The sequence below is a fragment of the Petaurus breviceps genome, unplaced genomic scaffold (assembly GCF_028583685.1).
Source record: "Petaurus breviceps papuanus isolate PSGF00001 unplaced genomic scaffold, PetGlider_PUasm1.0 171, whole genome shotgun sequence".
In the NCBI taxonomy this organism is placed as follows: domain Eukaryota; kingdom Metazoa; phylum Chordata; class Mammalia; order Diprotodontia; family Petauridae; genus Petaurus; species Petaurus breviceps.
The window spans coordinates 24,487,279-24,513,355 of record NW_027185754.1 but is presented as its reverse complement, the minus strand read 5'-3'; the positions used below and the strand labels follow the sequence as shown (position 1 = coordinate 24,513,355).

The window sequence follows — 26,077 nt, the reverse complement described above, 5'->3', positions numbered from 1 at the left end:
CACTGTTGATACAAAGACAAAAAGGAAATTTTATCTACCTTTAAGGAGCTTATGTTCTTTAACATGTACACAGATAAGTAAATATAAGGAAATTTTGAGGAGGATGACAGTGCTAATTTAATTCATTGATACAATAAGCATTTATGAACCCAACCCCACCCATTATGTCCAATGCACCATGTTAACAAGTGAGGGAAGGGATCAAGAATGTGGCACCTCAACTGAGACTTGAAGAAGACAAGGATTCTCATAGCTAGAGAGAGAGAGAGAAGAGGAGGTCCATTCTAAGTGTGGAGGACATCCTGTGGGGATGTAAGGAGCATGTTAGTTATGGAAGAGATCTGAAAACAGAACATTAGAATTGGAAATGAAACTTAAGGGGTCATGTAGTATAATCCTCTCATTTTACAGATAAGACCTAGAGAAGAGCCAGAGAAGGGAAGTGACATTCAGTGCTGATAAGATATTCTTTTCAGAATAGAAATGATCTTCTGGATATTTTTGCCCATTGTTGCCAGGGAAATTACCTCTTATCAGAAAATTTTGATTGTGAAAATATTTTGTTCAGAGTTTAGGTTTAGACTTGGGTTATATCTAATTTAATATATGACTGCAAATAGAACACATCTGAAATACCCATGTACTGAAACCAGTTCAATCATGGATAATCAGTGGTTATCAAATGTATTTTTCACTTGGATCATGGAAACCACGAAGCTGAGTTAGTGCCCTGCATTTGTACCTTAAATCTCTTGGGTCAAGCAGTCATTCTGCTCACAATATTGTTCTTTTAGAGAGGCCACTACTGTACAATTCAGCCACTGCAGTTCCCTAATCTGCTTATTTATAATTCAAAAGCTTGCCTATATATTAATGAACCCTTAATGAGCTGTTGAAAATGCCTGAATTACAGTCAAATTATTAAACTCAAACAGCCCCTGTAATCATACTATTTGAGTGGGTTTTAGGTACTTTTCACATCTGCAGCTTTGTATTATGAAGGATATGGGTTTATTCGGAGAAAGCTTTGTAATAATTTTGACCTGCAATTTATTTATTGCCCTCAGAATGCAGTAGACTGTGCAGATGCTCGCTTCTATTATCTGTGGGGCAGGTGCACAGCATGTTGAAAGGCGGCTAATTAGGATTTGCTGAAAGATATGCAAAAACTGTGGGCTTTACAACAAAGCCAAGTTCATTATTGAACAATGTTTTAGTGTCTGTTTATGTGATTTGTCTAAATCTTAGGAATCCTGAAATGAATGTTATGGTTATAAGTAGATTAAAATCAGTTGCAAAAATAGGTTTTATTAACCTTATAGTACATTGGTTGTCAGAGGTCTTAGATTTCAAACTTTATAAAAATCCATTGGAATACTGGTGTGTATATTATATACATGTACATATGTATATAATATGCATTATAGTATGGAAGCAAAGAAGACAAAGTTTCTTTTGATCTTTTTATTTCAATTTGAATATTTTGCCTTTTGAGTAATACAGAGTTCATTTTGTAGGATTGTAGAATTTAGAGTTGGAAGAGACTTTAGAGATTAATATAAATCTCTCATTTTACAGATTCATTCTAGTTCAACCTACTTTGGAGTTAATTAACATACTTATAGTGCACTGAGAGGTTGATAACATTGGAAATAGTATGATTTCATGGAAAAAGTACTCAACTAGGAGCCAGAAGACCAGAGTTAAATCCTGGCTCCAACATGTATTCATTTTATGACCATGGGCAATCACTTCACTGCTCTGTGACTTTAGTTTACTTATCTAGAAAATAGGAACATTAATTAATACTTGTCCTACCTCTCTCACAGAGTTATTATAAAGAAATGACTTTGTAAACATAAAGCACCATGTAATTGTTGTTATTATTGGGGAGGTAGTACAGTGGTGTTGTAAGGGAAAGAACATTGGATTTAGTGTCAGAGGACCTGGGTTCTGCTCTTGGTCCAGACATGTAATAGTACCCTTAATGGTTCCCTAATAACTGGTGTAATATTAGACCAATCATTTAATCTCTTTAAACCTCAGTTTCCTCATCTATAAAAGAAGATAATATTTGTACTACTTACATCTAGGTTATTGTAATTACTACATGAAGTAATGTATGGGAAGTACTTTAAAAACCATAAATGCTACATAAATATGAAGATTTTTATTGCTATTATTGATAGACACCTGGCTTCTATGAGGCATTGCACTGCTTGTGAGATCAACAGTAATAAATGCCTAAGTGGATGTGGTGAGGAAAAAGGGAAAGCCATATTATGCAGATGAAAAAATGCTTGAGGTATTCGCTTGAATATAAGCCACTCTCAAAATATAGGCAAAGTTCCTGAATTGAGATTTCCTTGAAAAAATTTTTAAAAATTATATGCTAAAAGATAACATGATCATAACCATTCTCATGTTTTATACAAATCAGACTTAGAGGAAAAAGTATGACCTATTTTTAGATCTGCAGACCTTGATAAATGTGTCTTGTTTGCAGGGTATTGTGCCAGCTACTAGAAGAGATATGAAATTTAATTAAGGCACTGTCCCTGCTCTTATGGAACTTTACCATTTCAGAGGTGGAAATCTGACCAACCTTGTAGAGTTAGGTAATGGTTTGCCTTAGTTACGAAGCTTATGAGTTTGTAGTATAATAGAAATTTGACATGTAAGTGCAATAATATATATATATATGCATATATATACACAAATATATGTGTGTATGTATATATATATATATATATATATATATGGGTAGCAAGCTAATATAATTATTCAAATTGCAAAAAAATTTAGGAAAACAGATCTCAAGTAAATTATAATATGGCCCTTGGAGATCTGTAATCATGACTTGTCAAAGAGAAAATCAGTTGAGTGACTTTTTTTCCCCAAACTATTGATTAAACTTCACATGTGAATAAATTGTTGATAAAGGGCCTTCAGTATGTGTTATGTCACAAAAAGCTTTGATAGGTTTTTTTTAATGAAAGGAAAGTTGAGCTTTTTATTAAATTTTCTTGACTAGATGTAATACTTGTAATTTACGAAATGACTATAGGATTAGATTAACACAGTCATCTCTATAGTTGCCACAGATTCTTAGAGATCTAATATACATATGTATAATTTTTTAAGTGAGAGAGGACTTTCCTAAGTAGCTCTATAACTGTGCTACTAGCAGTAAATATACACTTATTATAATTGTCTTTAATTGTATCTGTTCCTTCTGAAACAGAAAGTCAGAAATATTTTACATGTACATATTGGGTGTGTAAAATAGTACCACAGATGGTGAATGTTTGTATCCCTTTGCATTCTTTCTTGATGAATTGACTTCCATTCCCTCCTTTACAATCTGGTCCCTTTTGTATTAAAAAAAACTATTAAAGATTTTCCCTTGTTTGCCACGTTTGCTGTTTAAAGTCCTTTAAAAGCTGGCTCCATCCTATCTTTCTAGCTTAATATACATTACTTTCCTTCCTGTGTTCTTTGGTTCAGCCAATCTGGCCTCATTTCCATTCCTCATGTGATAGTCCCTCTCAGTGCCTTTGCACCAGCTATTCTTATGCCTGTAATGTACTTCCTTTTTACTTTTACCTCTTATAATCATACATTTACTTATCCTATATGTAGCTTTTCTTGACACTTCTTCCCCCTGCCCCCAGATCCTAGTGACATCTCTTCCAAAATTACCTTATTTTTGTTTTCTATATACTTCTTTATGTACTTGTCTCACTTGACAGAATGTAAGCTTCTTGAGGACAGTTGTTATTTCATTTTTGTCTTTATATTTAATGACAATACAGTAGTAGATGCTTATTGATTGAGTGGGAAAGCACTTAACTTTGTTAATAGGTTACATTAAAGACTAGCAGTTCTGAAACTTATTTGGCTAAGGAATATTTTTTGAAATTCATTGATGAAACCAACACTATTGATGGAGTTCTGAAGGTATTGAATCCTGACCCTTTCCCCCTAATGCTGTAAGTGGGAATTGACATCTGGGCACAATATAGAGGAAATTATATTTTCATATCATTTTTATAGATTTTGACATATTTCATATTTAATATTTTAAAATGAAAGATATCACAAGCAAGTTTTTTTTTCATGGAGTCTACTTTTATGTTATGCCAAATAATGTGGTTCCATGGATTACTATATGGGAGCTGCTGGCATGAGGACAACCAGCTAGCATGAAAATTTCACTGAGTTTGGAGTCATTCAGTAAACATTTAAGTAAACATTGAAATTAAACATTTCAGTAAACATTGGCACCTACTATGTGCCAGCCACTGTGCTAAGCATTGGAGTCAGATGATCTGGGTTCCAAATCTGGTTTCTAACTCTGAAGACACTTTACCTTTCTGGGACTTATTTTCCTTCTCTGTAAAAATGGGGATAATATTTTCATTACTCAGCTCATGCAATTCATGGAACAGCAGTTTGAAAATCTTAAAGTGCTATAGAAATGTAAGCTTTTGCTATTACTTATCTGACTTGACCTCTCTGCAGTCTTTGACATTGTCAAGTCACCCTCTTCTCCTTGATATTCTTTTCTCTTAGCTTTTCTGGTACTCCTTTTCCCTTTTTGCCTGTCTGATTGCTCTTTTTCTGTCTCCTTTGCTAGATCGTGATTAAGATTGTGCCTGCTAACTATGAGTGCCCCCTAGGTTCTGTCCTGGGCCCTCTTCTCTTTTTCCTCTATACTAATTCACTTGATGATCTCATTAGCTCCCATGGACTATAGAATCCAACTCAATGAATAATCATCATCTATACCAGGGCTTCTTAAATTTTTTTTTTCCCATTTGTGAACCCTTTTCAAGTTTAGGCAGCATTAGTCTGCATTGCATGACCTGAGGGCACACATAGTGCAAAGTACACATGCTTTGTATTCAGAACCAAGAACCAGTGAACCAATTCAGAACCAGTGAAGTTGCTTGTTGCAACACTATGGGCAAGTGCTACCAGAAACACTTTAGATTCATTATGTGTTTGATTTTTTATTAATTTTTGGTGGTTGCATGTTCAGAAACCTTTTACTGTTGACAAATTTTTCATGGAGTCTTGCTCGACCCAAAGTTAAGGGAACGCTGATCTGAATAAATGATTCTCAAATCTATTTGTTCAACATCCCAGTGGGGGAACTGAGGCTTTGAGGCCACATGTGGCCTTCTAGGTCCTTGGGTATGGCCTTTTGACTAAGTTTTACAGAACAAATCCTCTTATTAAGGGGATTTGCTCTGTGAAGTTTGGATTCAGTCAAAGGGCTGCATTTGAGGACCTAGAGGGCTACATGTGGCCTTGATTAGCCATAGGTTTCTCACCCCTGATCCAACTCTAACCTCTCTTCTGACCTTCAGTCTCTCATTTCCAATCTCATTTTCTATTGCCTATTGTACATCTTAAGATATCCAAAGATATCTTAAAGTCACCATGTCCAAACCTGAATGTCTTTTCTTTCCCTCCAAACCCTCCCTGCCCCTCTTGCTAGCTTCTTCCCTATTACTATTGAAGATATGGCTAGTCACCCCAAATTTGCAAGCTAGGTATCATCCTTAATGCCTTACTTTCTCCTACCCTCCATATCCAATCTGTTGCCATTTCTTGTCAGTTCCATCTTCTGAACATCTAATATACCCCATTTTTTCCTCTGATGCAACTACCAACATTGTTGCAGACCCTCTTCACTTCACATCTGTACTAAAGTGTCTCCCAACTCAAGTCTATTCTCTTCTATCGGAATAATCCTTCTAAAGTTTATCTCCACATTCAGTGAGCTGCAGTGGTTCTTTGTTAGTTTTAGGAACAAATATAAAATCCTTTATTTGGGTATTTAAAAGTCTTCTCAGTCTGGACCTTTTCCATTTTTTCTGTCTTTTTTAGACCTTGTTTCCCTCCCTATACTTGATGATCCTACAACACTGGCCTCCTCCTTGTTCCTTGCACAAGATATTCTATCTCCTGACTCTGTGCATTTTCCTTAGCTGTTCACCATGCTTACAATGCTCTTCCTCTTTAACTCTGCCTCCTGACTTCCCTGTTTTCTTCAAGACTCAGTTAAACTACAAGAAGCCTTTTCTTACCCCCTTTAATACTAGTGTTTTCACTTTGAAATAACCTTCAGTTTATCCTATGTATATCTTGTTTGTACATAGTTGTGTACATGTTATTTCCCTTATTAGACAGTGAGCTCATTGAGGACAGGGACTATTTTTGCCTTTTCAGTCCATCTAGTACTTAGCATGGTACCTGACATATAGCAGGCACATGATAAATGCTGAATGCAGTTGCTGTGGTTGTTGTTGACAAGGTACTTTTATCTCAGATACTCAGTTATTCCATCTTTAAAATGACAGTGTAATCTTCAAGACCCTTTTCAGCTTTAAATCCTGCAATGCTATGATGATTCAAAGACTTGGGAGTTGTAAATGGCCTTACTTTGGTCTACATGCCAAATAGAAAAAGACAGTTTGGATGAATAGAAAGGGAAGCTGATGAAAAAGCTAAAAGTAGATAAAGAATATCTAAATAAATAGAGGCAATAGAATGTACCCAAACTTTAAGGGAGAAAAAGGAAATGGAGATAAAAATATGAGTTAGTATTTAGACTAAAAGGAAAAGTTAAATCAAATGTAGCAAAATGGGTAAAAATCAGGGTGTTTTTTTTTTACAGAATGTTTGGAAATATGTGTTTATGTCCCAAATCTAAGATAATAATACTATACTCTTCAGCCAACTGATGAAGGTAATTTAAAATACAGAAATAAGTAGATCAATTGGTAGATAAATAAATAGGATTTTAGAGTTTGAAAAGACCTTAAATATAGTTCCACTCATTTTGTAGATTAGGAAACTGAAACTTACAGAGAAATAATTGCTTAACATTACATAGGAAATGACAAAAACAGGCTTCAGACTCAGTTCTTCAGATTCTAAAACAAGTGTTTTTTCTACTATACCGAAGCAGTAGGAATTTCTGGGTCACAGGAATATATAGCACCAGAGAGAATGAATTATGAAAAAGGAAAGGTGAAGATATGGAAATACAAATATAATAAATCTGTCTTAACAAGTATTTGGAAAATGTGGTGGTTTAGAGCAGGATAAGACATCAATATGATCTACTTGACTGTATCTTAAATTAATCTTACTGCTATATTATATTTTCTTGTGAAGAGTTCTAGAAGTAACTTTGGCTCCTTAAATTAATTTATGGTCTTACTATATTATGTTTGCAAATCTTGTCTGTCCATTAACCTCTGAATAGGTGACAGAAATAATTTTAAATATTGATGATACATTTTTATTATTCACCTGAAATTATGTAGAATTATATTTTTAAATGAAGGTGATAGCTTCTTCTGAAATTCAAACTTCATCTGTGAGGTTAGCCAAAGATAGATTGTAGCATCTTGCTATATTGTGTAACTCAGGGCACCTAGGAACCAAATGTGTTTTCACACAATTGATGGGAAATCCAAGTTAGCATATACAATAGCAATGCTGCTATTCACTTGAGTGGTTGGCAGCTTATAGATGTTACTGTCATGTAAGCTGCACTCAACACACAGAGTGTGTCCCACTGTCTGTAAATAACTCCGGGCGCAGACGTGGAAGGCAGAATCCGAATGCAAACATGTCCGTTGCCAACTTAATCTCCATGGGGATGCTGTGTAACTAGTGCGTGAATACCTGTTTTTAAACAGATTTAAAGAGGTTAATTGGGCTGGGATATTTTAGGTTGTGTTACAACTCTAATGAAAATGCTGATTTGAAGCTGCCATGACTCTGGTGCTTTTTACACCACTATAATTATTTTAAAACTTTGTTTGCTGCACTGTTGATAGCATCTTGGCAGAGAGCCTGCATGACCTGATTAAACCTATGAATTGTCAGCCATGATCCCAAGTCCTCTGATGAGATTGCTGACTGGGCATCACTTAGGAAGTTCTTGATCGAACAGAGAAATTAGATTGAGAGTGCTGTGCCCAGTAATGTAGTGCTATATTGGTAGAACATTTTTAACACTGTATTTAGTATCCTTGTTTTATAGTTGGCTGGAAATTGCTTAACAGCATCTGTATAATTAAAAAAAAAGTCAGCATGGCCAATTAATTCATAATGTATATGTTTCTTTTCTCCCCCTCAAATTACACTTTAAAAAGTCCATCTCATTCTCTTTATTTTCCATTTTGGGAAGAAAGCATGTGACTTAAACATTCAAAAATGGGTTTAGATTCTGGGTCTGACCAACCAGAAAAATACAACAGCCACTTTTGTTTGTTTGCCCTGTGGCTGTCAACTCTGTACTGGGCAGCAGAACACCTGGGTCTGAGTTCTGGCTCATCACTTCCTAGAAATGTAACATCAGGCAGTCATTTCCCCTCACTAAGGCTTCAGTTTCCTACTCTGTTTTGAGGAAAATTGTTTGACAACTGCATGAAGAGCACAATTGACAACTGTACCATATTTGACAAGGAGTCCCTTACCTCTCTGACCCTTAGTTTCCTCATCTACAAAATGAGGATGACAGTCCTACCTCACAATTGTGAAACAAATGCACCTTAAACAAAATGATACAGGAATAGGAGTGGTGATGATGTTCCTTTTCCAGTATATTTACCTCTCTAGGTGTTGTTTTTTGCTTTTTCCATTAAAAAAATGTGTTATCCAAATCTGGGGAAGTGAGACATTAAATGTCTTAAACAGAAACTCACATTTCTCCCTTCCTTCCTTCCTTCCTTCCTTCCTTCCTTCCTTCCTTCCTTCCTTCCTTCCTTCCTTCCTTCCTTCCTTCCTTCCTTCCTTCCTTCCTTCCTTCCTTCCTTCCTTCCTTCCTTCCTCTTCTTCTCCTCCTCCTCCTTCTCTCTCTCTCTCTGTCTCCCCCCCTCCTGCTCCCTCCCTCTCTCCCTCCCACCCCCCCTTCCTTCTTGAATGGCATTAACATATGGGGGAAAATTGTAGCAGAAGACCTTTGAATTTCTAGGATCATGTAAATATGAACTTGGGAGTAACTTTCAGGTATTGAGGGAGAACTTGATGTGGTTTAATAGAAAGAACTGATAGGGAGACAAAGAGAACTAGTTTCTAGTCCTGGATTGCCATTAACATTGGACTTGGGACAAGTCATTTCATTTCTGAGCCACAGTTTCCTAAAAAATCAAAGAGTTTGACTAGATGTTCTGAAGAGTTACTTCTTGTTCTTTGATTCTATAATTGTGTGAAATATCAACAAGGAATTAATCATATTTGAAATAAAATGTGACGATATTTCTGTTTGACCATTTTCTGAAATAGAATTCTCATCTTGTCTATTCTCTCTTTCCACCTCCCTGCTCCCCTCTCCACCCATCCCTTCTCTCTCTCCTTTTTTGAAGGTCTCAGCATCAGAGGAGCCCAGGAGGAGGACCCTCCAGATCCCCAGCTAATGAGACTGGACAATATGCTATTGGCAGAAGGGGTTTCAGGTCCTGAGAAAGGTGGGGGATCGGCAGCAGCAGCTGCAGCCGCAGCCGCCTCTGGAGGTTCTTCAGATAACTCTATTGAACACTCAGATTACAGAGCCAAATTGACCCAGATCAGACAAATCTATCACACAGAACTGGAGAAATATGAACAGGTCAGCAGCCACCACTCTCATAGTCCTGCGCAAACCTGCTATTGCTCTTCTCTTAGACTGCATTAACCAAATCCAGGGGCTGTGAGGTGTAGGAGTTAAAACAAAGAGAAAATTAAATAAAGTGAGTGTAAAAAATACAAGTGAGTTATTTGATTAAATGGAATGAAGACTCCTTGAGGTTGAGAATTATTTTATCTTGTGTATTAGTTTCTTACTTCTCCCACCAATCCCTATTTGCCTCAATTTTGAACTCTTTTTTAGCAGCTAAAACCAAAGTAATTTGCAATTGTCATTTGTGTGTGAGTATTATCTGGGGTGTGTACTATAAGAAGCAATCTTGAAAGGAACAGGATTCTAAGGTTGGAACCTACTTTTGTGCAGTGAGCTTTTATTCTCTGATCGTGTGAGTTCTAGAAGCCTGTAGTAAACCCTCCTGGATCCTTTAGGTCAAGACATAGGTTCTTCGGTGGATCAAACCATAAGGATTACAAAGTGTAGCTTCCAAAGAGACCATTTTAGGTAACAAACTTAACCTTACAAAGTAATTAGGCTCTGGCATCATCTCTGTGAGGGGGTAGGCTCCCAGAAAAATTTATATTTTAGGGGAGGGAAAGTATATCTTGCAAGAAGTTGCTTCTTCTTTTTTTTTTTTTTTTTTAAGAATTCTGCTTCTTAAAAAAGGATTAGATTGTGAAGACTTTTCCTAGTGATGTATTGAAAAGGTGTTGGTCCATTCACAACACATTTTAGGTATTATTTTGGCACTAATGATTCCTATTTGATGAAAGATACTCTCAGAAAATCTCATACAATGTGTGTTAAAATCCACGTACTAAACTCTTGTGGTCTGCTTTTTAGGACAAATGTCATGAAATGTCTCCATTTTTAGTACTGGGAACCTGTCCAATTTTAGTTCTGTTCATTTCATTCTCCTTTCCTGAGTTCCTTAGCCAATTTTTATTGCATTAGCCTCCATTGCCTTTCTCACATATTTTGATTATAGAGCTGTTAATATTTTGGTTATTTCTTTCTCAGACATAAGTATACTTCAGTGGTAGGTGGTGTGGTTTTCATGTATGTGTCTGATGGTGAACAGGGAATGATAAGCCTAGAGAAGAGAAGACTTGGGATGGGCTGGCATCTGATCATTTTCTGTTAGCATTTAATGGCTGTCATGTGGAAGGATTAAGCTTGTTGTACTTGGTTCCAGAGGGAAGACCTAGAATGAATGACAAGGGGAGGTCACATTAGTTTGATTTAAGGAAAAACTTCTTGAACAATTAGAGCTGTCCTAAAGTGGAACTGGTTACCTAAGGGAGGTATTGGGAAGATATCATTGAAAGTAATCAAGTGAAGGATGGTCAGGCACTTGTCAGGGATGTTGTAGAAGAGATTCTGACTTATGTATATGTTGGACTAAATGATTTCTAAATTCCCTTTTAACTCTGAGATTTTGTAATTCAGTCTGTTTTCTATTGCTTTTAGTTTTTGGTAGTATGAAAAATCTAATTTCATGTGAGTACTTCTTTCATCAATGCAGATCAGAACATATCCATACCTTAGTTAGATGGTCTTCATGAAGTTATATACAGCCACTATTATCATTAAATCTTTAAGCATTTATCCTGGGACTGTAAATTTTGTAAAATAGATTAACCACCAAACTCTCCTTCCCTCAAATGACTATTGGCTTGCCCATAGGAATCTCCAAAAGCTGAATGGTTATCTGCATAATTCATTTAGCTTGTGTGTTGATTTTTTCTTATTTGTAGACATAAAAACCATATTCCTTTTCTGAGATAATCTGTAAAAATACTTCATGAGATCATCATTTTATCAGTTTAGTTATGTCCTTTATCAACAGAAATAATAATGCCTCCTTACCTTAGATGGTCTTCATAAGTTCCTTTGACTATAAAATATCATACAGTGACCACCTTCCTGGTGATGATCTTATGACCTTATCTAAAGTGGTACACAGTACTTCACTGGATCTAACCTGTTAGGTTTGGCTCTCCTGATATATCCTTTGAGAATCAAGCACCAAATTCATACCACAATCAGTGGAAGATTTTTCTTTATTTTCATAACTTTTTGTAAAGTATGCTTTGGGGAGCTTAAACTTTTCATGTCTTGTTTATAATACTATTTTTTTATGTAAGGGAAAGTTTAAGAATTTAAGAAAAATAATTGTATATTGTACTTAACAAGGACATAGCTCTCTGATATGACATGAATAATTTTAAGTAAACCAAATTGTTCAGTTTTAAAAGGTTGCATGGAGCATGAATAAATGTTTCTAATTTTAGCATTTTTCTTAATAGTACAACTTAGTGTTTAACATAGTTATATTGTCCTTACTTGTTAAACATTCCCTGATTGCCTTAAGGAGAATGTTATGAAGTAGAAAAGGCAAATGGGTAGCACACTGAGTTTTGGTGGGACTTTGCAGAATTACGGTGTATCTTTATTGTCACCGATTTCAGTCCCTTGAGCCTAGATGCCTTCTTCTTTAAAAAAAAAAAAAAGGTTTTATTGATGGTTTTTATCATCAGTCATTTTCAAATATAACTCCCTTCCACCAAACCCCCCCCCCCCCAAACTCTCCCTTATAACAAAAAAGAATAGTTAAACAAAGCTGACCAACACAGTGACCATGACTGATAGACATTCTGCATCTGTAACTTTCTTCTGAATAGATCATAGGGTGATAGATCCAGGACTGAAAAGGATCTCAGAGGCCATCTAATCCAACCTCCTCATTTTACAGGTAAAGAAACTGAGGTTGAGGTACCATAAATGACTTATCCAAAATCACTCAGGTAGTAAGTCACAGAGGTAAAGGGGAACCTAAGTTCTTTGACTTCAGAGCCAGTATTCTTTCCACTGTGCCATACTACCCTCTAAGGAAGATGTATTTCCAAATTTTCTTTGGGACCAAGCTGAGTCATGGAGATAAGACTGGAAAGGTATGAATACATTCTATTTCCTATGATTTTAAATGAAAAAAAAAATAAAGCTAATATATGTAGGAATTAAATTCAACTGTAGATGTTAATTCATCTGAGATTATTTAGAAATAGTGATGTAGACACTTGTATTTGTTTTTCTTTCCACTTAAAGAAAAATATTTTCAAAAAGGCTGCATATAGGCCCTGTATACTTCATTATTTCAAAATATTCATGATTTCTCTAGTGAGGATGTCCCTTCCATTGATATAGTTTGTGACCCTGCTTGCTGTTGCTGAAGAAAATTCATCACTTGGTAACTAACCTTTTTGTGATGAGGCTCACTTCATTTAGTTGGGCTTGACCTCTGACAACAGTCTGTTGATTAGCTTTTAATTGAAGTCGTTCTATCTTGGCAGAACCTGCCAGGGCTTGCATTCTATTGACATGTCCTTTATGAACAAGCATAGTGCTAGGACTTTAGTTAAAAGGCTGTATGGGAACTTACTGAGTTTTATAGACTGAATCTTAGGGTTTTTAAAAATATGACTAATTGACCTTCTTGAAAGTGCCATAGTTTGGGGGCAGCCAGGTAGTGCAGAGAGTAAGAGCGCCGGCCCCAGTGTTGGGACACTTGGGATTGGTTCTGGCCTCAGATACTTAACACCCACACAAAAATAACTGGCCATGTAACCTTGAGCAAGTTACTTAACCCCAATTGCTTAGGGGTGGCCAGGTGGTGCAGTGAGTAAGAGTGCTGGCCCCAGCGTTGGGAGACCTGGGATTCGTTCTAGCCTCAGATACTCGGCACCCACACAAAAATAACTGGCCGTGTAACCTTGAGCAAGTTACTTAACCCAGACTGCTTTAAAAAAAATTAAAAAGTGCCATAGTTTGTTGTCAGTATAATCAGAATCACAATACTTAGAGCTGGAAAAGACCTTAGAAACTGTCATCTAGTCAATCACATTATTTATTAATGGCTTACCATGTGTCAGACCCTTATTCTAGTTGCTGGGGATGTGAAGATAAACTTGAAATAGTTTCTGTCTGCAAGGAGCTGATAGTCTCATGTGGGAGACAAGATGTGACAATAAATGACTATAATATATATTTACATATATACACACACGTATGTATGTACGTAAATGTATATATAAAAAAACACAAAGCACATATAGGATAGTTAGGTGGAACAGTAAGAAAGTCCTCTTACAGAAGATAGCTATTGAGTTGAGTCGAAGGAAACCAGAGATTCCAAGAGGTAGAGGTGAGGGGTGAAGAAGGTGTGCGTTCTTTGCATGAGGGACAGCCAGTCAAATGCATGTAAATGAGAGATTTGAGGAATAGCAAGAAGGCCAGTTTGGCTAAACCATAGATTATGTGGAAAAGGGGTAAAGTGTAATAAATATAAAAAGATAAGTTGGGCCAGGTTAAAAAAAAGCTTTAAATGCCAAATCTTAAGTTTATCTTTTTTCCTTGAAGTAATAGGCAAAATCACTTTATTGATTGATTGATTGAATATAAAGATTGATTGGAGTGGGAGGATACTACCAGGAAGGAGACCAAAAAGGATAATATTGAAATAGTTTGGGTAAGAAGTCTAACCCCCTCATTTTGCAGGTGATGAAACTGGATCCAAGAGATTAAATCATTTGTTCTGAGCTGTAGAAGTTTCACATTGGGATAACATGCTAAAAGCTGAATAAATCACTGTGATGCAATTGTTTCTTCTTTATGGAAAGAGAAGGGAATAAGCATTTGTGTAACTCCTGCTATGTGCTAGGCACTGTGCTAAGTGCTTTACAAATTCTTCATTTGATCTTCACAACGACCCTGAGAGATAGGTGCTATTATTATCCCCAATTGCAATTGAGGAAACTAAGGCAAATAGAGGTTAAGTGACTTGCCCAGGTCACACAAGTATCTGACACTAGATTTGAACTCAGCTCTTTTAGACTCTAGGCCTAGCTCTCTATCCACTAAAACACTGCCTGAATGCCCTAAAGTCAAATGCAGTGGCAACCTCTGAGGGACCTTTGCACTCTAAAATTCTCTGCTCCTTTGTGTATTTAAGTCATAAGCTCAGAGTTATAGGTTCATAGTATTCTGAGCCAGAAAAGATCATAGTGATCCTGACAGCATGAACATTTTTCACCTTTTATCAAAAGGAGGTAGGTAAATATCATTATCTGTTCTTCAAGACAGAACTTGGTTATTACAATTAGACCATCTTTTAGTTTTTGTGGTTCTTTGTTTTCCTGTTGGCACTATTGAAGTCATTATGTTTTCCTAGTTTTGTGTACTTGACCTCTGCATTAGTTCATATAAGCCTTTTCTTGTATCTCTGAATTTCTCATAGTTGTCCTTTCTTACAACGCAATAGTATTCCATTACTTTCATATGTCACAGTTTGTCCAGCCCATTTGGTGAGTACCTAATTTTTTCATATATACATACATATATTTTTTTGCTATTGCAAAAAGTACTACTATAGAAAGACAGATAGGTACTTGATTTATAATATACTCATTATTTGTCAGGCACTGTGTTAAATTATAGGGGTATAAGTATAAACAAGTAAAATAGTATTTACCCTCAAGGAGTTTACATTTTTTGGGGGAAGACAACATATAAAGAGTGGTAATAATATTTGGGAATAGTAGTTGGAATATGATATGGAGATCTGATTCCAGGCAAGATGAAGTGAAAGCTCACCTATCAGAGATGAGCATCCCAGGAGCAGAATGCAAGATTCTCTTGGGAGTACTGGAGAAGCAGCTCTGGTTCTGGCTAGAGTACAGAAGGTGGTAAGTGAGACATGGCTTTTTGGATATTTGTGAGGTTTTTTTTGTCTTTGACCACTTAGGGGCATGCCTTGAATGAGGTTGTAGGTCAAAAGTTATGAACAGTTAAATAACTTTTTTTCTCATTATTACCAGTTGTTTTCCAGAATGGTTTTTACCAGTTTTACCACCAGTATATTAATTGATTTGCCTTTCTCGAGCTTTTCTATCAATTTGTCAATAAACGTTAAATTCCTTCTGTGTGTGCCATGCTGAGTCTTGGGGATACAAAGACAAGTCTTTGTTCTCTGAGAGCTCACTCTAATGGAGGAGATAACATACAAGTGACTAGATGCAGGATAAATTGGAAATACCAATCAAGAGAAAGTGAAGGCAGCAGAATTAAGGAGATTAAGGAAAGGCTTCCTGTAGAAGGTAGGATTTTAGCTGAGACTTGAAGGAAACCAGGGAAGCCAGGAGGCAGAGATGAAGAAAGGGAGAATTTCAGACTTGGGGTGACAGCCAGTGAAAATGCCAGGAGTTAGGAGATGGAGTAAGAAGATTAGAAAGGTGGGGGGAAAACAGTTTATGAAGATCTTTGAGCACCAATCTAAAGATTTAGTAAATGGCCTCATTTTTTTTTTTCCAGCGAAATATGAGGCAAGGTTCTTAGATGAGAGAGAGTGTGGGGAGAAGGAGCTATGGGAGCTATGTGGAGATAGAAAAAGTTTTTTAAGTGTCTCTGTGGTAAGTGGAAGAATGAGTTAATTAGGAAGGTAGAAAAGGATTTCATTGCTCAATGAGGTCCAGTTGAGATTAGGTAATGTAATTTGTAGTGGATCCAGTTAGTATGGTTTTTATGGTGTTTAAGGAAATATATATTGAAGCCCCCTTGGATGAAAGCAATAGTCGGGGAGGAGAGAAAGACACTAAACCAAGCATTGAACTTCTTGAGGAAAGAAGAGTGTCCTGAAAGTTAGTAGATATCAAATGCCAGAAGTTTGAGTTGATAAAAGAGTAAGGGAGAATTTGTAAATGGCATTGGGAAATAAGGAGTATTCCCACTCTCCCACCTCGACAAATGAGTTAGGGAAATGAGTGGGAGTGCAGGCAGGATGGGAAAGAATCACTAGGGAGGCTGTCATCAGGAATGATCCAGATTTTAGTGAGAACCAAAGGATGGAAGGAATGGGAAAGGATTTAAGATCAAAGCAAGTTTCTTGCCTGGGGAGCAAGCATTTCAGAGAACACAATGGAAGAGATAAGAAGCTTTATAGTATAAAGAAAAAAAAAATATATATATATGTATGTATATATACACACACATATAAAATATATATAATATACACACATATAAATATATATGTGTATATGTGAATGTATATATGTGTGTATGTGAATGTATATATGTGTGTATGTGTGTTTATACTGTGCTGAAATCTTGCCCTTCTGCTCTCTTCTATATACTTCAATGAGAATGTAATGAAAATATATCTGAAGCCTTTTTAGATTTAGATTGCCATAAAATTAACAAACACCACTACTGCAGTAAATTAAAGTACCTTATAAACACAGCCACATTTACAAAGCTAAGCAGACTTAAAACTAGAGTTTGAGCTAGAATAAATTTAAGCTGGAATGCTTAGGAGTATGTGTGTATTTCAGTAACATCCCTGTCTTTTGAAATGCTAGTTTAAAATAATTTTCATGAAAATGTCATTTGATTCTAAGAGAGCCAGGTTTAATGATTCTAGCAGCATACCATTTTTAGTCTTTTATAAAGGCTGCTGGTGAAATGTCAGACCTATCCATCCAAACTTCAGGAAACTGGAGTCAGTTCACAAAAGCTGCTACAACTAAGAGAGAGAGGCAAAGCTGATTTAAAACATAGAACTTCCCTTTTGTTGATCCTGACACCCAGAAATGTCTGATTTAAAGAAATATGATAATTTTTCAGGGTTTGCAGCAAAATATAACACTGTGCCTCAGGAACATTGACTTAACAGCTGAGAGATAAAAGTGGTTTGTCTTACACATATGGAAAGCATTAAAATCATGTTGCTCATCTCCCAAACATTGTGTAGTAATTAAAACAATAATTAATAATAATAGCCAGCATTTACACAGTACTTTAAAGTTTGTAAAGTACTTTACAGATGTTATCTCATTTGATCCTCACCACAATCCTATGAAGTAGATAATATTATCATTCCCATTTTACAGATGAAGAGAGCTGAGAGTAGTTAAGTAACTTTCTCAGGAACAAACAGCCAATGAGTGTCTGAGGCAGGATTTGAACCCACATCTTCTTTACTTTAAGTACAGCTCTGCCTTCATCATGTTAGTATATGAAAGTAAGTTACACATTGTTAAAAGCTGGAAGGAACCTTAAAACATAAAATGTTCAATCTGAAAGGGACCTTAGAATACAGATAAAACATTAGAAGTAGAAAAGACCCCTGTACCTAGAATTTTAGATCTATAAGGAATTTTAGAGCATAGAATAGAGGTTATAAAACCTGAAAGTTGGAAGGATTGTTGAGATCTATCCATTCTCCCTTTTTTTACAGAAAGGATAATAGCTCCAGAGAGGCACGGTTGCTTACCTCAAATCATGCACATTCCATAGTGATGAAATTAGAGCCTTGTTCAGGGTTCTAGATCATAATCCTTCTTCTGGTAAATAGCTAGTTTTTCCAGACCCATCACTCTGAGGAAAGATGCTTCAGACAAGGAAGTGTTTTCACTGTACTAGACTTTCTGGGCCTCTCTATCTTTCTACAACAAGATAGACAGATTACTTTTTGCAGATAGAGTTTGATTTAGACATGTGTTGCCAGTTATATGAATGCATACAGATAGATATAGATATATCACTCCATGAATAGCTCTCCCACTTTGCTTATGCCAAATGAAATTCTTGTACATGGGCTATTCTGTTCATAATTTACAGCTACTATAATAGAGGTGACATATTGAAAGTTATCTTCTATAATTACATTGAAATACATTTTTGCTGTAGGCAAAAGTATTGTAAGGGTCCCAAGGCTCCCCAAGCATCTGGGAACCTGTTTTCTGAGTTCACAGATGTCTTTTGAATTCACCCAAAATCAGGGTGAAGCACAGGAGCCAGGCACGAGCTGAAAGCTAATAAGGCATAGTTTGACTGCTCGAAGGCCTTCAAGTTACAGATCATTTTGGGAAAGGATAACAAATGTTGAACTGAACAACCACTCTGATGCTTTTCCTTAAGTACTTCCCCGAATACTGATTATATGCCAAAACCTGCTGTCAATGACTCTTGTGTATGTGAAAGAACTTCTCCCTGCTTCCCTTATTTCCCTGAACAGGTAGCCAGCCTAGTAATTAGAAGCTCATCACCAGAAGGTTGAGTGGTAGAGGATGACCACAGCAACTCATGAAAAGTTGTTAGTAGTTAAAGTTAGTAGTTAAGAATTAAATTACATTCATTGAAGTGATATAGTGAGAAAGAAATCTGCATATGGTGTCACAAGACCTGGTTTCAGATCCTGTCTCTGATACTACCTTGTATGACCTTGGGCAAGTCACTTAATCTTTTTTAGTCTCTATTTCCTCATCTCTTCTGCTAGATGGCTCCTGAGTTTGCTGAGATGTGGGTTCAAATCCTGCCTCAGAATATGTACAATTCTTTGATCTGAGGTGAGAGAAAATTGATTTTCCAAAAGAACAAATCTGACCATGTTATTCTTTTAACTCAATAAATGATTGCCTATTATATCTAGAATCCAATAAAAACTCCTCTGAAAATACTTCACAACTTGAATCCAACGAACCTTTCTTCATTTTAGCTATTGTTCCTCTTTTATTTCAGTCAGTCAGTAAATGTTTATTAAGCATGTGTCAACCACTGCCCTACGCACTAGGGATATAAAAAGAGGCTAAAGACAGTCCCTGCCCTCAGGCATCCCACAATCTAATGGAAAAGACAACAAGCAAACAAGTATGTACAAAAGTGCTATATACAGAATAAATAAGAAATAATTAAGAGAAGGAAGGAACTGGAAGAAAGAGGAGTTGGGAAAGGCTTCCTATAGAAAGTAGGATATTAGCTGAGACTCAAAGGAAGGCAAGGAAGACAGGAGGCAGATATGTGAAGGGAGAGCATTCCAGGCAGGTATGGGAGACAGCCAGAGAAAATGCCTGGAGTAGAGTGATGGAATATCTTGTTCGTGGAATAGCCAGGAGGCCAGTGTCACTGAATCAAAGATGTGGTGGGGGAGTAAGATATAAGAAAACTGGAAAAGTAGGATGGGGCTAGGTTATGAAAGGTTTTGAATGCTAATCAGAGGATTTTGTATTTGATCCTGAAGGTGATAGATTGTCACTGAAGTTTATTGAGTAGGGGGGTGGGGTGGGGTTCAATAAATAGTCAGACCTACACTTTAGGAAAATCATTTTGGTGGAGAGAGACTTGAGACAGGCTGGTCCCCCAATCCCTCTCCAGCAGGCTATTGTGTAATCCAGGCATTGAGGTAGCAGGCTATTGTATAATCCAGGCATGAGGTAATGAGGGTCTATACCAGAGTGGTGTCAGTATCAGAAGAGAAAAGGGCATATTTGAGAGATGTTGCAAAGGTGAAATCTACAACTCTTGGCCACAACTGAGACATAGATGAGTGAGAGAGATAGTGAGGAATCTAGGATGAATCCTAGGTTGCAAGCCTGAAGGATGAGAAGGATGATATTGCCTTCAATATTAATAGGGAAATTAGACGGTAGGGAGGACTTAGGGAGAAACATAATGAGTTTGGTTTTGGACATTTTGAGTTTTAAATTTCTACTGGACATCCAGTTCAAGATGCCTGAAACGCAGTTGGAGATGGGAAAATGCAGGTCAGAAAAGAGGTTAGGGCAGGATTAATAGATTTGAGAATCATTAACATAGAGATGGTAATTAAATCTATGGAATCTAATGAGATCACTAAGTGAAGTAATATAAGGGTAGAGGAGAAAAAGGCACAGGACAGAACGCTATGGGACTCCTACTATTAGAGGACCCAACAAAGGAGACTGAGAAGAAGCAATCAAAGGTCGGAGTGGTTTTCCACAAACCTAGAAAGAAGAGGATATCAAGGAGGAGAGGTTGATCAACAATGCCAGAGGCTACAGAGAGATTATGGAGGATGAGAATTAAGAAAAGTCCATTGGATTTGACAGTTAAGAAATCATTGGTAACTTTGGAAAGCAATTTTGGTGGAATGATAAGATAGGAAGCCAGACTGTAAAGGGTTAAGAAGAGAGCTAAAGGAGAGAAGGTGGCGATACCTATTGTCAGCTTTCTCAAGAAATTTAGCCACAAAGAGTAGAAGAGATATAGGACAAAGCAGAAATGGAAGGATCAAATAAGTTTTTTTTAAAAATTTAATATTTTTTAACATTCTTTTTAAAATGTTGAGTTCCAAATTTTCTCTGTCCCTCCAATTCTTCCTTACTCACGGAAAAGGAAAGCAACATGATATCACTTTTACTCATGACATCATACAAAGCTTATTTATGTATTAGCCATGTCACAAAAAAAGCAAGAAAAATAAAGTAAGTGAAATACTTAAACTTCAAAAGCATTTAAAGTTAGTTCAACAGTTTGCTCCCTGGAGGTAGATAACATTTTTCATTATGAGTCCTTCAGAATTGTCTTGGATCATTGTATTGATCAGAGTCATTAAGTCTTTCACAGTTGATCATCAAGACAATATTGCTGTTACTGTGTACAGTGATCTGGTTCGACTTACTTCACTCTACATCAATTCATATAGGTCTTTCCAAGTTTTTCTGAAGCCATACCCCTCATCATTTCTTATAGTACAATAGCATTCCATCACAATCATATGCTACAACTTGTTCAACCATTTCCCAGTTGGTGGCCATTTCCCCAAATAAGGATTTTTTTTTGAGGATGGGGAGATATGGGCATGATTGTAGGTGGTAGGGAAGGAGTCAGTATGCAGGGAGAAATTGAAGATAAGTGGAAGAGTGGGATTAACAGATAAGACAGTATTTTAGAGGAAATAAGATGGAATGGGATCACTTGCAGGAAGTGTCGATCTTGGTAAGGAGTTAGGTCATCTCATCTTGTGAGACAAGAGTGGAGAAGACAGTAGCAGGAGATCACTACAGTCCTACAAAATTAGCCTTTTTACTATTCTTTACTACTATACTCTATCTCTTATCTTTGGGCCTTTCAACAGGCCTGGAATGCATGACCTCTCAACTTCTTCCTCTTAGAATCCCTAGTTTCTTTCCAAAGTTATCTCAAATATCACCTTCTACATGATACCTTTTCTGATCATCCCTACTCCCATTGTCCCATCCAATTAACTTTTATTTATGTATTTATGTTGTGGATACTTATTTATGTACATGTCTCCCCAAATAGAATATAAGCACCTTAAATATGGGGATTTTCTTTTTATTTTTGTATTCCCAGTCCCTAGCACAATGTCTGGCTCATTAGAGGTGGTTAATGAATCCTTGTTAATTGGTTGATTGACTTTATGACAGGCAGTGTGCCAAAAATATAAAAGCAAAAATTAAACCATCCCTGTCCTTCAAGAGCTTACTTCTGACTGCAGTGATTCAACATACACATAGGTAGGTAAATAGAAGAATGTGATGGAGGAAAATACACTAATAACTAAGGGAATCAGTAAAGCCTTCTCATAGGAGATCATCTAAAGAAACTAAGGATCCTAAGAGGTAGATGTTAGGAGGAAATACATTCCAGACAATTATGGCAGGAAGTGAAGACAACTTCTACAAAGGCATAGAGATGGAATATGGATTTCTGAGTTCAAGGAATAGTAAGTCTGGGTGGAATATATGTGATAAGGGAATAAAAAGATAACCTTCAGAAAGTTGAATCAAAATTATAGAGGACTTTTAAGAGCTAAACTGAGGAGTTTTATCCTAAAAGCAATAGATAACCATAGAAGTATTTTTGAGTAGTCTAAGTAACATGGTCAGATTTATTCTTTAGGAAGATTATTTTGTTACCAGAATTGAGGATGGATTGGAGAATGGAGAAACTGTAAAATATTTCAGTAGTTCAGAAAATAGATGATGAGTCTGTGCACTGAGGTGGTGCCTATGAGTGGAGAAAAAAGGAAAGATGTAAGAGAAGTCATGGAGACAATGTAGACAAGACTTAGCAACTGATTGGATGTAGGAAGTGAGAAAGATTGAGGAGCCAGAGGTGACTCCAAGCTTTTTAAGGTTGATACTCTGGACAGAAATAGAGAAGTTAGGAAGATGGATGGTTTTAGAGAAAATAATGAGTTTTATTTTGGAATATGTGGAGTAATAGAGAAGCACAGTGTATGACTGTTTCTTCCTGGCTCAACGTATTTGGAAAATTAGAAAACACAGGCATGATACTGGAGAATTTGTCCAGGAATCATGTCTGTCCCTAGGGAGTTAATTTTCTATAAGTCCAAGAATTGTGGAAAGACTGTAAGAGGAAAAGCTCTAGGCTAAAATGAAATTCACTAATATTAGGATAGGAGTTTCAGAGAACATAGTATAAGGGAGTGTTAATGAAGTACTGAGGACTCAGAAGTTTCCTGAGAAAACAGGAAGTGGTAGAAGTCAAAGACAGTTTTTGCCTTGGAGGATAACAAAATGTTTAGAAGTGTTTAGATTCTATCTAATTCTACCAAATTGAAATGATTAACTAGTATATGAGGAATCTAGGAGCCTAAGGATCGATGTTAATTTATAACTGGTCTATAGTTTTAGGGCAGCTAGCTGGTGTAGTGGATAGAGTGCCAGGCTTGGCGTCAGTAGGACCTGACTTCAAATCTGACCTCAAGCATTTACTAGCAATGTGACTCTGGGCAAGTCACTTAACCCTGTTTCCCTCAGTTTCCTCATCTGTAAAATGAGCTGGAGAAGGAAATGGTGAATGACTCCAGGATTTTTGCCAAAAACAAAACAAAACAAAACAAAGCCACAAAAAAAAAAAAACCTCAAAACACCCAAATGGGATCATGAACAATTAGACACAATTGAAAATGACTGAACAACACAACAACAACAACAACTATGGTCTGACCTTCTATGGTGTTTATAAAGAACATTTTAATCCTTAATTTTTTTTTAAACATTGCTTTATTGGAGGCTGCCTCCCCTCAACTTTTTGTCCATTTCCATTAAACAGTTAACCAGTACAGACTTTTTTATGTCTATTTTTCCAATCACCAGAGAAGGTCACCTTCACCAACGTCTTCCTCCAATGCCTGTCTGTATCATAGAGATACCTGAATTCCTGCAGGTTACGCCAGGTGAGAGCAAGCTCCAACAGGTATTATCAAGCTAGAAAAGCTTCTAATTAATACCTGGCTTTCAGTCAAGCCAAGTTTTAAGAGACTTATCACTACAAGTTTGGCCACTTGGTAATGATTTATTTTTGTACACAGTAATTCATTAAACTATTAAGATATAGAGGGTTCAAGCTCACTCTCAGTGGAGGGAATGTCTAAACTGATGAAATCATGGATTTTTTTCAAGTATTTAAGAAATTACCATTCACTGCTCTGAGAGAATATTTTTTGTTCTCATAAGCTTTTTTTGTTGTCTTTTTGGAGGGGGGAAGGCAAGGCAATTGGGGTTAAGTGACTTGCCCAAGGTCACACAACTAATAAGTGTGTCAAGTGTCTGAGGCTGGATTTCAGCTCAGGTCCTCCTGGCTCCAGGACTAGTGCTCTATTCACTATGCCACTAGCTGCCCCTCTCATAAGCTTTTATAATAATAATTTGCTTTGTTGGTTGGAGTAATCTATCTTTTTTTTTTTTTTTGCTTTTTGGAGGGCAGTTGGGGTTAAGTAATTTGCCCAAGGTCACATGGCTATTTTTTTGTGTGTGTTAAGTGTCTGACGCCAGATTTGAACTCAGGTCCTCCTGACTCCAGGGCCAGTGCTGTATTCACTGTGCCACCTAGCCGCCCCATATAGCTTTCTTTCTAAAAATGTACCTGTTTTATTACCTCTGTATTAATCGCATCTATAACTTCAAGTATGGTAAATAAAATTAATCCTTTTATATCCAAATATCCTAATTCTTTACATAAGTTTCTTTATTCATTTAAAAATTCCTCCCCTTTCTAAACTGCTTTACTTTATAAAGTAATTTTTACAAAATTATTGAGTTAATAGTATAAATACCATAGTAGCTAATTAAGGAAACTGAGATGTAGAGAGGTGAAATTATTTCTTTAAAGTTAGTCAGTTTGTAAGTGACAAAGCTTAGTCTGTATTAGACTTGAAGTCAGGAAGACATGGGCTCAAATCCCACTTCTAATGCTTATTAGATGAAACACTTTTTTTGGTCATGGCTTTCAGGTAATCCAATGAGTCTTAAATTATCTTCCTTGATCTCTTTTTCAGGTCAAATATTTTTTATGTGAAATATAGCAGAGATAGCAGAGTAGGAATGGGCAGTATAGCTTAATTCTTCCCACACTTACTCCAACAAAGACCTAAAATGAGCACCAAAATACGTAATAGTTGGGAAATCCAAGGAAAAAACACAGTGAGAACTTTATCTACACCAGGTGTCAGGAACATGATCCAGTCTACATCTACAACTAATCTGACAGCAAAATTGTGGACTTTTCTAAGGAGAGGACCTAAACTTAGGAGCAGGACTTACCCTAGGCTGTGTTCCAGGGCATGAAGCAATTGTGGATCCAGCAGGGACTGAGCGTAATCCTATGTACTTTGGAGAGAACAGGAGCCAACAAGCAGCTATTGTTCTGAACCCAAAGCTAGCCTGCAACTCCAGCTTGGAATACTTGGAACCTGCAGCTAGTTTGTAAAATGACTTATGGCTATGTTTCACTTCAAGAAATAATCAAGGATTCATCTCTGATGCAGATGTGGTCTGACACTATGTACTAGGCAAGGAGCTGGCATAGAAGGAAATAATAGTGATCCTTGAAAGCAGTCATGGATTTAGTCCACAGATCTAACCTGAACCCTACATCAGAGGATTCTCAGACCAACAGGAAGCCTACAGTTCTGTCACTCTGAATCTCTAGTACCTTCCAGTTCACTGACAGAGGCTGAGGCCAGTAGCAGTCTACTGGAACTCTATTCAGAGTTAAGCTGACAGCTATATTGCCCTCACCCTGACTCACATAAGGAGTTTGCAAAGCTCAAACCAAGTAGGAAGCAATCAGACTTTGTACTAGATAGACAATAAGGGTAGAATGAAAGTTCGTACATTCGTGGTCTGAGATGTCCCTGAGAATCTTTGAAGAACACTATACACTATAGTGAGAGAAAGCATGAGCCAGGACCCTAGCAAATACAAATCAGGCCCAAACATTCCCACAGAAGTACACAGAGTTGAGACCTAACACAAAGGCTTTGGGAAATAAGATTGGAAGAATGAGTAAAGAAAATAAAAGATTTCCACAATAATTATTATTGTGTCAGGAATGCCCAAGCCACAAACCCAGAAGAGAATTGCTTCAAAAATCCACAAGCAAAAGCCTCAAAGAAAAACACAGTTTGGCCATGAGATCAACTAGAATAACTGGGCGGAGGGAGGGGAGAAATGAAGCAAGAGTTTTAAAAAAAGATAATTTTAAAATATATCATTAAAGTTCAAGTGACATAAAAAGAGAAGAAAATTTAAGGAATTTCACATAAAAAATATTTGACCTGAAAAA

The 26,077-nt window shown here is 36.7% G+C and overlaps 1 protein-coding gene across 3 annotated transcripts in view; it reads left to right on the top strand.

Moving 5' to 3' along the window:
- The window catches only part of PBX3 (PBX homeobox 3), a 302,896-nt gene that overhangs the window by 198,133 nt on the left and 78,686 nt on the right, over positions 1 to 26,077 (top strand). For all 3 annotated transcript variants that reach the window (XM_069082730.1, XM_069082731.1, XM_069082732.1), the window contains exon 3: positions 9,393 to 9,634. In XM_069082730.1, coding sequence (XP_068938831.1) covers positions 9,393 to 9,634 — 242 coding nt within the window. The remainder of the gene's footprint in view (positions 1 to 9,392; positions 9,635 to 26,077) is intronic.